The sequence below is a fragment of the Opisthocomus hoazin genome, chromosome 7 (assembly GCF_030867145.1).
Source record: "Opisthocomus hoazin isolate bOpiHoa1 chromosome 7, bOpiHoa1.hap1, whole genome shotgun sequence".
Classification (NCBI taxonomy): domain Eukaryota; kingdom Metazoa; phylum Chordata; class Aves; order Opisthocomiformes; family Opisthocomidae; genus Opisthocomus; species Opisthocomus hoazin.
The window spans coordinates 32,396,683-32,411,461 of NC_134420.1; the positions used below are offsets into that span (position 1 = coordinate 32,396,683).

The 14,779-nt window shown below is 43.1% G+C and overlaps 1 protein-coding gene across 1 annotated transcript in view; it reads right to left on the minus strand.

Moving 5' to 3' along the window:
- LOC104328181 (cytosolic phospholipase A2 epsilon) overlaps positions 1–14,018 on the minus strand; it is a 31,280-nt gene extending 17,262 nt beyond the window's left edge. The window contains exons 1-9 of the mRNA XM_075425823.1: positions 13,857–14,018; positions 11,093–11,165; positions 9,956–10,092; positions 5,445–5,576; positions 2,369–2,409; positions 1,882–1,924; positions 1,070–1,133; positions 312–478; positions 76–168 (exon numbers count right to left, since the gene is read on the minus strand). Of these exons, the coding sequence (XP_075281938.1) occupies positions 76–168; positions 312–478; positions 1,070–1,133; positions 1,882–1,924; positions 2,369–2,409; positions 5,445–5,576; positions 9,956–10,092; positions 11,093–11,159 (744 nt within the window). The 5' untranslated portion in view covers positions 11,160–11,165; positions 13,857–14,018. The remainder of the gene's footprint in view (positions 1–75; positions 169–311; positions 479–1,069; positions 1,134–1,881; positions 1,925–2,368; positions 2,410–5,444; positions 5,577–9,955; positions 10,093–11,092; positions 11,166–13,856) is intronic.
- Positions 14,019–14,779: the final 761 nt, after the last annotated feature.

The following is a 14,779-nucleotide window of genomic DNA, read 5'->3' on the forward strand; positions in this document are numbered from 1 at the left end:
ATAACAGACCAGGTATCACACAGATATAGCTTACACTTGTTAAAATAATTCCAGACACTGTCAAAGGCTACTCACTCTCATCACTGTCATCTTCTTTCCCAAGTCCAGAGAATGGAGAGGCACAGGCAGGGGACTACTTACATCCATTTCTCTCCTAGCTGAACCATGCTGAATTAAAGAGGGAAAAAAATTGTTATGAGGAGAAAATTATTTACAAGCCATAGGTACAAATCTACCAGAGAAGGACTAATTCATTATGTTTCTTCCAAAAGTTACTTTAGCCGTTATCACCATCCACAAGCAAAACATACACAACAGAAAAAAGGCTCCTCTGGCAGCATCATGTGCAATCTGGGTTGACTGTACTTGACATAGTGGAACATGGTGGTTTCGCTGCCTCCTTGGCTGCAGCAAGGACCTATGGAAACATTCCGGGTTTCTTCATAGGATCCTTTCATTTTGAACATGAAATCTCTCCCTAAGAACAACAAGCAAACCACAGAGAAACGTTAACTGCATCTAGCTCTGAAAAATAGCAAATAAAATGCCTCAAGTTTTAGCCTTAGTGCAGTCGACATTAATTTGGGACATAATGTTCTTCCTCCTCCATAATGAGTGTGAACAAGGACCAGACTGACAAAGCAACAAAAGGCCAGTGCAGCATTGCAACTTCTCCCCTGCCAAGCAACAGAGAGCATGCATTAGATCAGTGGATGCTACTGGCAGCGTTCACACCCCCAAGTTTCCACCGTAGTCTTTCTACTCATGATAGTTGTGCGTCTCCCCTCCTTTACTTTCTGTTCTCATCATAGGTATTTCCATTCTATCACATTGCTGTGATGTTTCTGAGTTTCTCGGCTACCTCCACAGTTTCCCTTAAGCTACACAGTCACACCATCTCCAGAGGATTCTCACTATTAGCAAGTAGTTAATTAAGGAAACACCTCAATCCCCAAGCAGCCTTGATACAAACAGAGGACACTAAAATGGATCATATATTTGTCTAGATTTAGCTTCATCTTCCATAGCACAAAAAGCAGTGACAAACGATTTAAATCAATAACCTCACTTTTGTCAGAGCTCTTCGTTTTTGTTTCATCCACCTGTACTTCCAAACAGGAAACTTCACGAGACTGGAAGAGATAAGCAATAAAATCACTGGTCACAGAAACAGTTCAGGGTCCTCACTGAGAATCTAGGGGTTCTGTAGAGACATCAGGCTTGATGTCCTGTGAACATGAAAAAATTACAGAGGCTGATTCTCAGCTTGTACAAATCATGCAAGCAATACTGTGGTCACGGGAACTAAGACAGTTGGGTATCTGTACCATTATATTTAAACGTAATTAAATCATCAACAGTTAACACAAGGAATTTTCCTCCCCATCTAGACCATGCTTTAACTTTTGTGTACAGAAGAGTGAGCTGAAGGACACCTACAAGCTCTGCAGAACAACTGAACAGATGGGCCCATATTTAATACATTTAGAATGAAGCTGAAACTTGCCAAGGCGGTTTTGTACAGGAGGAAATAGCAGCACAGGGGCATCCTACAGTACTTTGGACATGATGTGAGAAGAGCCTTCAGCTCCAAGACAGATATTCAGTAATAAACTCTGCAGTGACACTGGATTCACTCCCTTCCCACGTTTCCTTGTTTACTGCCATTTCATCAGTGAGCAAATCATTGGCTCTGTGGTAGAGCGCTGGTCCAAGCCTCTCCCAATACAGAATGCACTACAAGCATGACCAAATTCAAAACTTTACAACCACACCTGTGTCATCTAAAAGAGTAAAGGCTATGCCTAAAGACATAGTTCTTCCAACTACCTCCTTCAGTTTTGCCCTACCACAGGAATATAAGCATAAAAAAGCAGTTACCACTAGTACGCCATTAGTAATGATGTTTTCAGATACACCTGGACTGAAAAGCAAAAAGGAAAAGGCTTATTTAAGGGTGGGTATAGAAGCAATAAACTTTTAAATGTAACTAGCTCTTTGAGCTCAGTTTTTCCAGCTGCCAAGTGCCATCAGCACTTCTATCTTTCATGTCCATCTCGTGCTCACTGCCAGGTCAAAGTCCCATAGCTCCTAGGGACACTCCCTCTTTTCTTACCTCCCCTGATCAGCATTACCTCTCCTTAGGCTGAATTACAAAACAAACACCCACCCTAAGCTATAAATAGCTAGACTGTCACTCAAGGAGGGATTTCACCAGATTCAGGAGAGAAAAGCAACCATGGGCAAGATGCTGAGATGGCATGTTGAACATAGATACAGGCGGCCAATTCCCCAATGCTGCATTACCACTCTTTAAAACTTGAAATTTTCTAATGACAAATTCTGTAACATTTAGGCTTTCACTCACATGTTTTCCAGTAGAAATTCCACTTCTAGTTCTTCCTGTTTCTGAAAATAAGAGTCATTTTTCATTTAAGGAAAAAGAATGAATAATTTTTTTCCTTTGCTAGAGCTCTGATGATTTTGTAGAACCCTCCCTTGCAAGGTTTTGCTACTCCCACATCCTCTGCATCATAATGTAAATGGATGAAGCCTTCTCTGGCCACCCTTTTGTTTCATGTCTCTTCACCGCTCTACTGTTCACAAATCAGTTGTCCCTGCAAGGGCAAGAGGAGAGTAAGTATCATAGAATAGGGGGTGAAGGTCTCATTATTCATTTATTAGTAGGATGACACATGGATCAATCAATGCCAAAGAAGGGACGTGTAACAGGTGAATGATGTAGGAGAACATGCTTGACAGTAAATGGACCCAGGTGGTGAGTATGTCTGGGCTAAAACAAAAGAATTGGCATAGTATAGTGACTAAACAGAAAAAAGGGGTAGGAGAAAAGACCAGCTTGGAAAACGACAATTGCCAGGGTCAAGTGAAGAAGAGAGAAGAGGGAAGACTGAAGCTATGAAGGGGAATGAGGAAAAGAGCTCACAAGGACCAAATCAAGATCAAAGAGGGGGAAGAGTGTAAGAGCAAGGACCAGAAACAGAAGAAAAAAGTAACACATCAACAGCGTTAAGAGGGACTGAATAACTGTATTACTTTACTGCAGCCATTTGCTGGATCAGTCTGTATGGGACACAGCCAGTCCAGGAAATACCACACAAAAACATATACCAGAGAGATCATCTTTATCACCCACAGGGAAGAAAACACTCGTTAGTGAAAGATATAAATCTCTTTCTGACAAATGGCAGTAAAAATTTGCATTCATATTCAGAACTAACCTTCACTGCCAAACATCCCTTCAGTCTGGCTGCACTTAAGTACTTTAACTTTGTGAAGAGACTGTGAAAACAGTGCTGAGTCAGATAACCTAGCTGTCAAGGTAGTCATCACTACAGTAAAAATGAAAAGTGAGTATTTTTGTATTTACTAGTTCATGTCAGTATTTAATACATTTAGGATACATCTCAGGTAGCTTCTCAGAGCTGGATCTGTGGCGTGTAACCCAGAAGCAGGTGGTTCTGCTTGCTTATTTCTCCCAAAGTCTCCGTTTTGTGAGAACTGAGGTGGCTGCAACATTTTGTAACAGAAGCATGAGGGCTGGCTTTTAGAAAGCAGTCACCTCACAGAGATGCAACACAGACTTTATCATCAGATTGTGACTAGTCTGTACTATCCAAAAACTCACTGATGTTCTGTTCCAGCTTTGTCCAAAGAACAGCAGAAAAAATGTTTAGGAGACCCTGGCTCATAACATCTGACTAATTGTGCCTGCCTTATGTTCCCATTCTTCTTATGCAGTTGTACACACACTCACACAGATTATATTTCTATTAAGTCGCATTCACATTTTTGTGGGTGAAAAACCTGGAGCAAAGCAATTGAAAGACTTGTTAGACTGCACAGTGAGCCAGAGGCATGGCAGGAAGCAATCCCAATGCTGTAACATTACCCATCCAGCCTCCTCAGCTCTCCTTTTGAGATACTTTGGCAGATGAAACAAATCATTATGGGCAGAGGTGGCAGTACTGCCTATTATTAAGGTTGCCCAGCACACTCCATTACTAAGTTGTTTAAAAAAAAAAAAAAAAAAACCACCAACAAAACTACCTTAAGTGTTCTAAAAATTCATGTACAGACCATAACCTATGACGCCTCATGGGTGCCTGAGCAGGAGTCGTGATCTGAATAAGGACGGCTTGACCAAGACATTGCCAAAATACAGCTGACCTTGTCTTATCTCCTCAACTTCCACTTTGCCAAGCCAATGGGTTAAGTCAACTCTGCACATGCCTCAGAGCAAACTCCTGGCTTGAATCACAGCTCAGATGATCTTGGTCACATGGGGCTTATTCTAAGGGAGGCATAGCCATCTGGAGTAGGTATACTGAAATATCTAGTAAGGACTGGCTTTCTAGAAAGGTAGTTAATAAACACTCTTCAAACAGTAATATAAAGAACAGGCAAGAGTGGTTCTCTGGACAGCCTGACACAGTGGTTTAGAAATAAACAGGGCACATACAATTCCTAGGAACTGTAGACTCAAGCCCTTGTCAGAAGTGTGAAAAAGCCCTGTACTACACAGCCTCCAAGCAGAGAAGGTGTTAACATTTGCAGACGGTAATCTGAGTACATATTCTACTCTCGTAAAAGATGGGTGTGATTTCTCCCCCTGTCCTCCCAGCAACTTCGCCCACCAAATGTCTCATATGAAGCATTTTGTCCCCTCTTTAATACAACCAAACACAATATTCTTTGAGACATATGCAGCAAATAAGATTCCTGGGTCATGCATAGAACTAGAAGAAAAGAATAAAATACTGAAGAGAATCTCATTCATCAGACCCTATCCATTCTATGCTGGCTCAGCCCCCCTAAAATAAATTTGCAATCCTGTAACAAAAGATCATAAAGAGATTTGCTGAGAATTTTTTTATGTAAGTTATTGTTCACCAGAAGGAGGAAAAAAGACAGAGATACTTTCATGAGAATATATAATGATTTACCAAGCATATTGCCTGAAAGCACAGGACAGAATCCCTGGTAAAGCTAAGAGGAGGTACCCCTGTAAGCTACTGGCCAAAGGGTTGGGGCAGCTGCCTGGAAAGGGGGCCAGGTATGTTCTCATCCTTTCTTTGTCAGTCTCCTACAACAGCAATGAGATCTCTAGCCATCAGCTTCTTCATTTCTGACTCTTGCTCTCTCTGTTTTTTTCAAAAGATATTTTTGAAATCTCAAAAAAAAAATTCAGACTAGGAAAGTCATTTTGCATTTAACTACAAACACAACAGAGGGGTGACTGTTTCTGGTCCCTCCTAAACCCTGAGCATTTAACTTTGTGCTTTAATAAGGTCCTTTTAACAAAGTCTTTGTGTGTGAGAAAAACTCTAATGTTTAATATAGGTAGTAACTTGGGACAAAATTCTGATCCAGAGTATTATTTTATCTATCCACTTAATTTCATTCATCTTTTCATTTCTCACCTCTGGATTCAACTCAAAATTCAGGTGAACTTTTTCTCCAGGCTGGATTTTAGCTACATCAAAGCGAACAGTCAAAAGCTGGTCATCTGGTGTGAAAGTATCCTCATCGCAAACTGTCAGCTCCAGAATGTTCTAAGAGAGGCAGAGAAAGATGTTAATGCCATATTCTGGGACTACTGAGCCCAAAAGGAAGGTCTAGCAAGAGTCAGCATACAGCCACCCCTTTGTTCAATGCAGACAGACTCCTGTGACAGCGTGCAGCTCAGATGGCTGCAGCAAACTTTTGCTGGGTTACGCAGCCCCTGTGCTCGGACTGCAAAGTCAGGGACTAACACTAGAAGAGGCAAATCATCAGGTTTGGCAAAGAACAAGAGCTCAAAAGGAAGGCAGCGTAAGTGACACACGTGACACTAATACGCATTGGACAGAGTAGCGATTACACACGCTGTTCATCACAATCCTTTATCTGTGGATTCAAAATTACCATCTTTAGAAATTTCAGCTTATCAGCAGAAAGTAACAATAGAGGGAAAACTCTTAGCCCTGTACAAAAGGAATGTAAAGCACATTAGATCTTGTCAAAAGATTTTAAGTTAAATTGAAGTGTTTTCCCTTGCATTTCCTCAGGGCTCAAACTACCCACAGCAGTGCAAGAAGACACAGTACTGTTCAGCCATGTGAAACTGTCCCCATGTCTGGATCTTGTATCACTCGCACTCAGCTTCGTTCCAGATGATTCATAACCCTTTCAGCTTATGCTCATTCAAACCATGGGATGGGCATGATCCTGTTATAAGTCTAGAAGTCAGACATAGGTTTGATTTCTTAGGCCTGTTATTATGGAGCGATTCATCCAGCGTGCACTCACCGGGCACGTGAAGGACAACCAGGGGATCAGGCCTAGCCAGCATGGGTTCATGAAAGGCAGGCTGACTAACCTGATCTCCTTCTATGACCAGGTGACCGGCCTAGTGGATGAGGGAAAGGCTGTGGATGTCATCTACCTGGACTTTAGTAAGGCCTTTGACACTGTTCCCCACAGCATCCTCCTGGTGAAACGGGGTGCCCATGGTTTGGATGGGTGTACTCTTCGCTGCATAAAGAACTGGCTGAACGGCCGAGCACAGAGAGCGGTGGTGAACGGAGTTAAATCCAGCTGGCGGCCAGTCACAAGTGGTGTTCCCCAGGGCTCAGTTTTAGGTCCAGTCTTGTTTAATATCTTTGTCAATGATCTGGATGAGGGGGTTGAGTGCTTCCTCAGTAAGTTTGCAGATGACACCAAGCTGGGCGGGAGTGTTGATCTGCTTGAGGGTAGGAAGGCTCTGCAGAAGGATCTGGACAGGCTGGATCGATGGACTGAGGCCAACTGTATGAGGTTTAACAAGGCCAAATGCCAGGTCCTGCACTTGGGTCACAACAACCCCATGCAACGCTACAGGCTTGGGGAGGAGTGGCTGGAAAGCTGCCCAGCAGAAAAGGATCTTGGGGTGCTGGTCAACAGCCGGCTGAACATGAGCCAGCAGTGTGCCCAGGTGGCCAAGAAGGCCAACGGCATCCTGGCTTGTATCAGGAATAGTGTGGCCAGCAGGAGTAGGGAGGGGATTGTGCCCCTGTGCTCGGCACTGGTGATGCTGCACCTCCAGTACCGTGTTCAGTTCTGGGCCCCTCACTACGAGAAGGACATTGAGTTGCTAGAGTGTGTCCAGAGAAGAGCAACGAGGCTGATGAAGGGTCTAGAGAACAAGTCTCACGAGGAGAGGCTGAGGGAACTGGGGCTGTTTAGTCTGGAGAAGAGGAGGCTGAGGGGGGACCTTATTGCTCTCTACAGCTACCTGAAAGGAGGCTGTAGTGAGGCAGGTGTTGGTCTCTTCTCTCAATTAACTAGCAACAGGATGAGAGGCAATGGCCTTAAGTTGCATCAAGGGAGGTTTAGATTAGATATTAGGAAAAATGTCTTTACTGAAAGAGTGGTCAGGCATTGGAATAGGCTGCCCAGAGAAGTGGTGGAGTCACCATCTCTGGAGGTGTTGAAAAAACATGTAGATGTGGCACTTCGGGATATGGTTTAGTAGGCATGGTGGTGGTGGGTTGACGGTTGGACTTGATGAGCTTGGAGGCCTTTTCCAACCTTAATGATTCTATGATTAGGCTTTTGAAAATATGCTCGTTTAGTGATGGAGTGGTTGGTATTAAAGGGTGAGGTTTTCTTCTTTTCTAAAAAACAGCATTAATCTGGCTTCCTGGGAACAGTATAGGGAAGCTGCCTGGTTGTGTAGGGATGGGGTCAGGAAGGCCGGGATGCGAAAAATAATAAGAAGGGCTTCTATAGGTATGTCAGCCAGAAAAAGGTGGTCAAAGAAAGCATACCCCCGCTCATGAGCGAGACCGGCAAACTGGCAACAGCAGATGAGGAGAAAGCTGAGGCACTCAACCTTTTTGCCTCAGTCTTCACTGGCAACCTCTCTCCTCACCCCTTCCAAGTTGACAGATGGCATGAAGGAGACCAGGACGGTAAAATCCCTCCAGCTGTAAGTAAAGATCAGGTTCGGGACCTCCTGAGGAACCTAAACATACAGAAGTCCATGGGACTTGATGAGATGCATCCCAGAGTCCTGAGGGAACTGTCTGATGTAGTTGCCAAGCCACTTTCCATGATATTTGAAAAGTCATGGCAGTCAGGGGAAGTCCCCAGTGACTGGAAAAAGGGAAACATTGTGCCCCTTTTCAAAAAGGGTAGAAAGGAAGACCCTGGGAACTATCGACCTGTCAGCCTCACCTCTGTGCCTGGGAAGATCATGGAACAGATCCTCCTAGAAGATATGCTAAGGCACATGGAGGCCAGGGAGGTGATTCGAGACAGCCAGCATGGCTTCACCAAGGGCAAGTCCTGCCTCACCAACCTAGTGGCTTTCTACGATGGTGTAACAACAAGGGTGGACAAGGAAAAACCAATGGACGTCATCTATCTGGATTTTTGTAAAGCCTTTGACACAGTCCCCCACAACAGCCTTCTCTCTAAATTGGAGAGCCATGGATCTGATAGGTGGACTGTTCGGTGGATAAGGAATTGGTTGGATGGTCGCATCCAAAGGGTAGTGGTCAACAGCTCAATGTCCGGATGGAGACCAGTGACGAGTGGAGTCCCTCAGGGGTCCGTACTGGGACCGGTGCTGTTCAATATATTTATCAATGACACGGACAGTGACATCGAGTGTACTCTCAGCAAGTTTGCAGATGACACCAAGCTGAGTGGTACGGTTGAGACACCGGAAGGATGGGATGCCATCCAGAGGGACCTGGACAAGCTGGAGAGGTGGGCCTGTGTGAACCTCATGAGGTTCAACAAGGCCAAGTGCAAGGTCCTACACCTGGGTCGGGGTAATCCCCGGTATCAATACAGGCTGGGGGAGGAAAGGATCGAGAGCAGCTCTGCTGAGAGGGACTTGGGGGTACTGATAGACGAAAGGCTGGACATGAGCCGGCAATGTGCGCTGGCAGCCCAGAGGGCCAACCGTGTCCTGGGCTGCATCAAGAAAAGCGTGGCCAGCAGGTCAAGAGAGGTGATTCTGCCCCTCTACTCTGCTCTGGTGAGACCTCACCTGGAGTACTGCGTTCAGCTCTGGAGCCCTCAGCACAAGAAGGACATGCAACTGTTGGAGCAGGTCCAAAGGAGGGCTATAAAAAATGATCTGAGGGCTGGAGCACCTCTCCTATAAGGACAGGCTAAGAGAGTTGGGCTTGTTCAGCCTGGAGAAGAGAAGGCTGCGGGGAGACCTAATTGCAGCCTTTCAGTACTTAAAGGGAGCCTATAGGAAAGATGGGGACAATCTTTTTAGTAGAGACAGCAGTAATGGTTTTAAACTAAAACAGGGTAGGTTTAGGCTGGATATAAGGAAGAAATTCTTTACAATGAAGGTGGTGAAACACTGGAATGGGTTGCCCAGAGAGGTAGTGGAGGACCCATCCCTGGAAACATTCAAGACCAGGTTGGACAAGGCTCTGCGCAGCCTGATCTAGTTAGTGGTGTCCCTGTTCGCTGCAGGGGGGTTCGACTAGATGACCTCTAGGGGTCCCTTCTGACCCGAAACTTTCTATGATTCTATACTTTACAAACAATGTCAGTGTTACTCTATAAAGCAGATATTACAAGCTCATGGCAACACACAGCAAAAATGCCTTTGAGGTTGCATGTAAGAAAATATTACTAATCCTCTAAAGAGCTTATAAAACCTCCCATCCAGTTCCTGGGGTCCTAGTGCTTAGAAGATGACAAGGACCAGTCAGGGGACCAGAGAATCCATACCAAGGCTTGCATATTTACTTTCTGGTAGGAAACAGCATCTCTCATGCCGTCTCTGATGCTTTCTGTGTCTTTCCATTACCATCCTGTTCCTCAGCGTGAGTTCAAGCATCTATGCGAGCCTCAAGGCTCTCGTAAAGCGTCCACACGCAGCAGGTGGAGACATCCCCTTTAGAAAGCGTCTGCTCACTCTCACAGGTGCAGATCCTACCTTTACTTCTCTTTGTATCATGAAGTGGAAGGTTTCCTTCCAGACAGGGTTTCCGCAGTTGCATACAGTTCTTGTCCGGGCCTCCCAACACGAAGATGTTGGCAGCCACAGCTTCACATAGCAATCAGTTAGGCTCACTGTGGTAACAAAAAGAGGTATAAAATTAGTACAGCAGTACTTTTTTTATTATGTCTTTAGCCCAGTCAGAGGAAAAAAGTTTAACCTCTGAGGAGTCCTAAATGTTTCATTACACACAAAAGAAAACATTCTAAATTTAGAGATATTTAACTTTTCTATCTAAATTTATGTCAATTCCAAACAAAACTCAATCTTAAACCACTAACACTCTTTGATAACAAAAGCCACAACAGCACTGAACTGAAACATTCTGGCTCTTCTCACTTTTTTACTTCTATTTTCAAATATTTGCCAGGTTCCAAGAAAATTCATATATGACTTCACATTTACACCAAAAAATTAGTAATTTAATTTTGAGGATTTTGTTTTACCTAGTCCTAGTTGTAATGTACAAGTCATCCACAGTAAAATAGCAATGAAGAGATAAACACAGCAGCACCCAACACAGCTACCCATTTGTCCTATATTTTTCACCAAGGCATCCCTTTCAGCAGGGAAATAAGCAACGTGTGGATAAAGACGCACTGAAGAGTCAGTGAATAAGAAATATCATGGAGCAGCCGGTGAAGGGAAGGGTAACTTCTTTCCCAACATGGAACTTCTACTCTATTTCCTTTCTATCATTACCTGTTTTCTAAATTATTGTAACTGAGTCTAAACAAAAATGAAAATAGATACAACTTCTTCAGCCAAAAAAAACTGAGACACTACTGTAATCCTAACAGCAGGATAGCAACCTGTACCAGTATGGAGCACTGGAACAGGCTGCCCAGGGAGGTTGTGGAGTCTTCTTCTCTGGAGATATTCAAGACCCGCCTGGACAAGGGCCTGTGCAGCCTGCTCTAGGTGACCCTGCTTCAGTAGGGCGGTTGGACTAGATGATCCACAGAGGTCCCTTCCAATCCCTAACATTCTGTGATTCTGTGGGTGTACAAAAGCATTAAATTCAGGTGACTGATTTTCTTGCTAACCTATAAACATGCCATCCGTGATACTTACACAGGTCTGCTTTGTGGAGATTTCTCATGCTTATAATTTTTACAGTAAGCCAGCACAACTGAGACATATCTGGCTGCAGAATAATGAGAAAAAACTTAATTATTAGCAAATAATTCAGATATAAATAACACCACCTATATAGCATAGCAAAGAGGAAGACACTGGAAAATAAGTAGCCATAGGCTATTCTTTTATTAATGAAGTGAGTAGGTTTTCATTTTAACTACTTGAGACAACTTCTGAGAATAAAATCTTTCTTGTGATACTATATAATGCCAGATTCCAGTTTTTTTACTAACCAGTTGTGTTTACAGTCAAGGTTTTTTTAAAGACTTAGGTTTTGGAGGTTAAGTTTCAATACAGGGAGTAATGCAAAATATCACAAGACAGTTTTCATTTAAGAAGTCATTACATAATCACCCTTGTAAAATCCAGCTACTTTCAAACTACAGAATTTCCTCCTCAAATTTCAGGCTGAGTGAAACAGATTACGGCACAGCACGTCCCAGTGTGCCAGCTTAGGAGACCATGGGATGGCCTCAATCCTCCGGCAGGGATGGTTCCCCATCTACCATGTAACCGCAGAACAGGACAGATACCCTGCTTTTTATAATGCTCAAGGTATCACTGCTACTAGCGAATCTGGCTGTGTGGTACGTAGCATCACAAAATGCTTCACCATACCAAAACATATGGCCCTTACAAGGAAAAAAAATTACTAAAAGAGGGAGAGCATGTTTCTAGAAGCGAGCAGCCCCGTATGGGACTCCAGAGCTCTTCAGTTACACCAGCAGGAGGAAGGCTGAAATCAGAGGCTTGGGGTAAGCACTCTTTCATTTCACACTTAGGTCCAACTCCCTACAAAGCATCTGTAGCATTTCAGTGCAAATTTGATATGCCATAAGGCAGAAGAAGGTGGTTTGTTTGGGTTTTTTGTCTCTGTATGACATTGAGTGAAGATAGCCTGTCATCCATAGATACAGTCTACATTAATTGAAATGAAACCATATCACCAAAACATGCAGAACTGACACATGTACATAAACCAAGAGTTGGAGAAAAACCAAAATTGAAGAAAGCTTAAATTACAAAAACTCTAAGCAATGTAAGAAAATGGAAAGTTACAAATACAAATTGAATTACATATCTGATAGGATGAGAGTAAAATCGCCAATGTGTTAGATCATGCAATTAAACCAAAGAAGCAAGAATAAAAGCTGTAATTGCATATGAATGCACACACACAAAAAAAATCAAAAGCACAAATAGATGATTCAGAATGCCCTTGCTTATCCAGGATTTTTGCAATAATAAATTATTTTAAAAATATGTTCACATGGAAAAACACTAGGCTAACCTCACTGATTTACCAAGGAGAAGCACTGAGGTATAGCAATATATGGACATCCCATAGAATAGGGGTCTACAAGCGAATATCTTTAAGGCTGCACAAACCACTCCGTTTTTTGTTTTCTCCCTGCTACTCCTCATCACAGCTACATACAACCCTATACCTGGTTACAGGAAAAGCAAGACAATCTTGAAAACATCAAAAGTAAAATACTACATATAGAAGCAGTAGCTACATTAATTACATTGAAAGGAGCAATTAAACCTTCAAAGCATGATGACTTTTCAGAAACTGTCTCCTCAGGACCTCCTGGTGTACCTCTCATTTTGTTACGCCAGTATCCTGACAGGAGCAGGTTAACCATCTAAAAAGCAGTAAATCACCAGGCTAGATGCTATTTAAAGCCCACCGGAAAATTCCCAACCCAATACTTTTCTCTCAGAAAACGTCACTTGAACAAAACCAGCAGTTTTGGAAGAAACCCATCAAACTCTGCACAATTTTTGGCAGCAATGCTTCTGGACCTAGAGAGAACGACAGGACTAGATGATCAGGATTGCTGAAAGATCAACTTTTCATCCCAGATACACAAGATTAACTTTTCATCCTCAGCTTTAGTACCACCCATATCCGGGATTTTGAAGAAAACTTATTTATGACATGGCTAAAAGACTAAGAAAATACGCAGACACAAAACCAGCTATTATCGCATGAGTTCGCTCCTTTTCCAAATCTAGCAAAGAGTTAGCCTCATATTTCTGCACTGAATACAGCTAGGGAGCAGATTCAGGAAACCCAGTGGAAAAAAATACTACCACTTCGTACAATTTTTTATTATTTTTTAAGCTGTCATTTAACATCATTTAAACCAGCAATTACTCAGAAAATTGAACAATTCATTACATATCCAGCATGTACCACATTCAGTACCTTTCTACACCTTCTACCAATTCAGTTCCATAAAAATTAGCATTCAGAATTATTTTACATGGCAGACCCTGAATAATCCATTTTATCAGCTGATTTGTCTCCATAAAGCAAAGGAAAAACAATTTGAAGACTGAGCCTTGGGTGTTATGAGGCATGATGACCGTCATATAGTGAGGTCACAGTAAAATCAAGCCTAAAATCCAGCTCTCCCACTTCCTTGCCCAGCATCTAAACCACAAGATCATCACCTTCCTCACCTTCCCAGCCCCCAAGTCATAGTGAATGTTTTCCACTGTAGAGAGCACACTCACAGAAGAAATAAATATTCCCTTAACTAATCGTTAAAAAAATATCACTTCTCATAATAACAGTTCAGCTTAGGGAGAGACGGGAAAGGCTGATGGATGACTGCAGGTAGCACGGCCATTACTCATACCTCCCAGCCCTCTCCCTGCCACCCAGAAGCTGCCCTCCATACAGTACCTCATCTTCAGCACTGTGTGGACTTTCATGATTCCTCCTCCTGATTCCAATCTTCCTGTGAGGGTTTGCTCGGACGAACCAACGCTGGAGACAAGGAGCCAAAAAAAAAGACCAGCAATGAAACCCAGCAGTCAACAATTCCTAGTTTTCAGTTTCCACTCAGATTCACCATGACAACAGCAGGGTGTCCTACCATTTCTCTTCTTCATGACAGGGTAGATCTCCTCCTCACCAAGACCTAACTGCTGGTCTTATGAATAAATCTGCCTGCCTCAGACCCATTTGACATTTAAGGATCAAAATTCCCCAAGCGTTTGCTTTTCATGAATCTCAACCAAGATAGCCAAACAGATCCTCCTGTCCCACAGATGATTTTCTCTTACCAGAGGCGAGTAGGCTGATGATCCCATTAGTATCTCTGTTTCATAAAAGGCAACACTACAATGGTCCAGTGTGTACGTCTCACAGCTGGCAGGTGCTCCCAGACCATGCTATTTTCCAACCAACTGAAGCAGGGAAGAAGATCTGTATAGATTGACTCATAGCTCCACCTCCCACTGATTTCAAAAGTACAAATTATGCACTTGTTCTGTGCCACAAGAAGATTTTTTTTTTTTTTTTTTAACACCCCAGTGACTTAGTGGAGAAGAGCGACAGGTCAAACATTTTATTGTAGGCTTATCCCAACATAAAATAGTTACCCACCACTGTAAGGTTTGAATAACCACAAACAAGAGAGATATCCTGGGGCAGTTGCAACCCTCACAAACTAGAGAAAATCTAACAGAACTACCAATATCTACTGTTACTTTCCTAGTCCTAAAATCCATACGTGTTCTTTGGCAGCACCAAGTAGAATGATCTGAATAGCAACATTCCAGTTCCTAACAGCTCCTCAAGTCAGACGTGCAACTGCAAGGGTT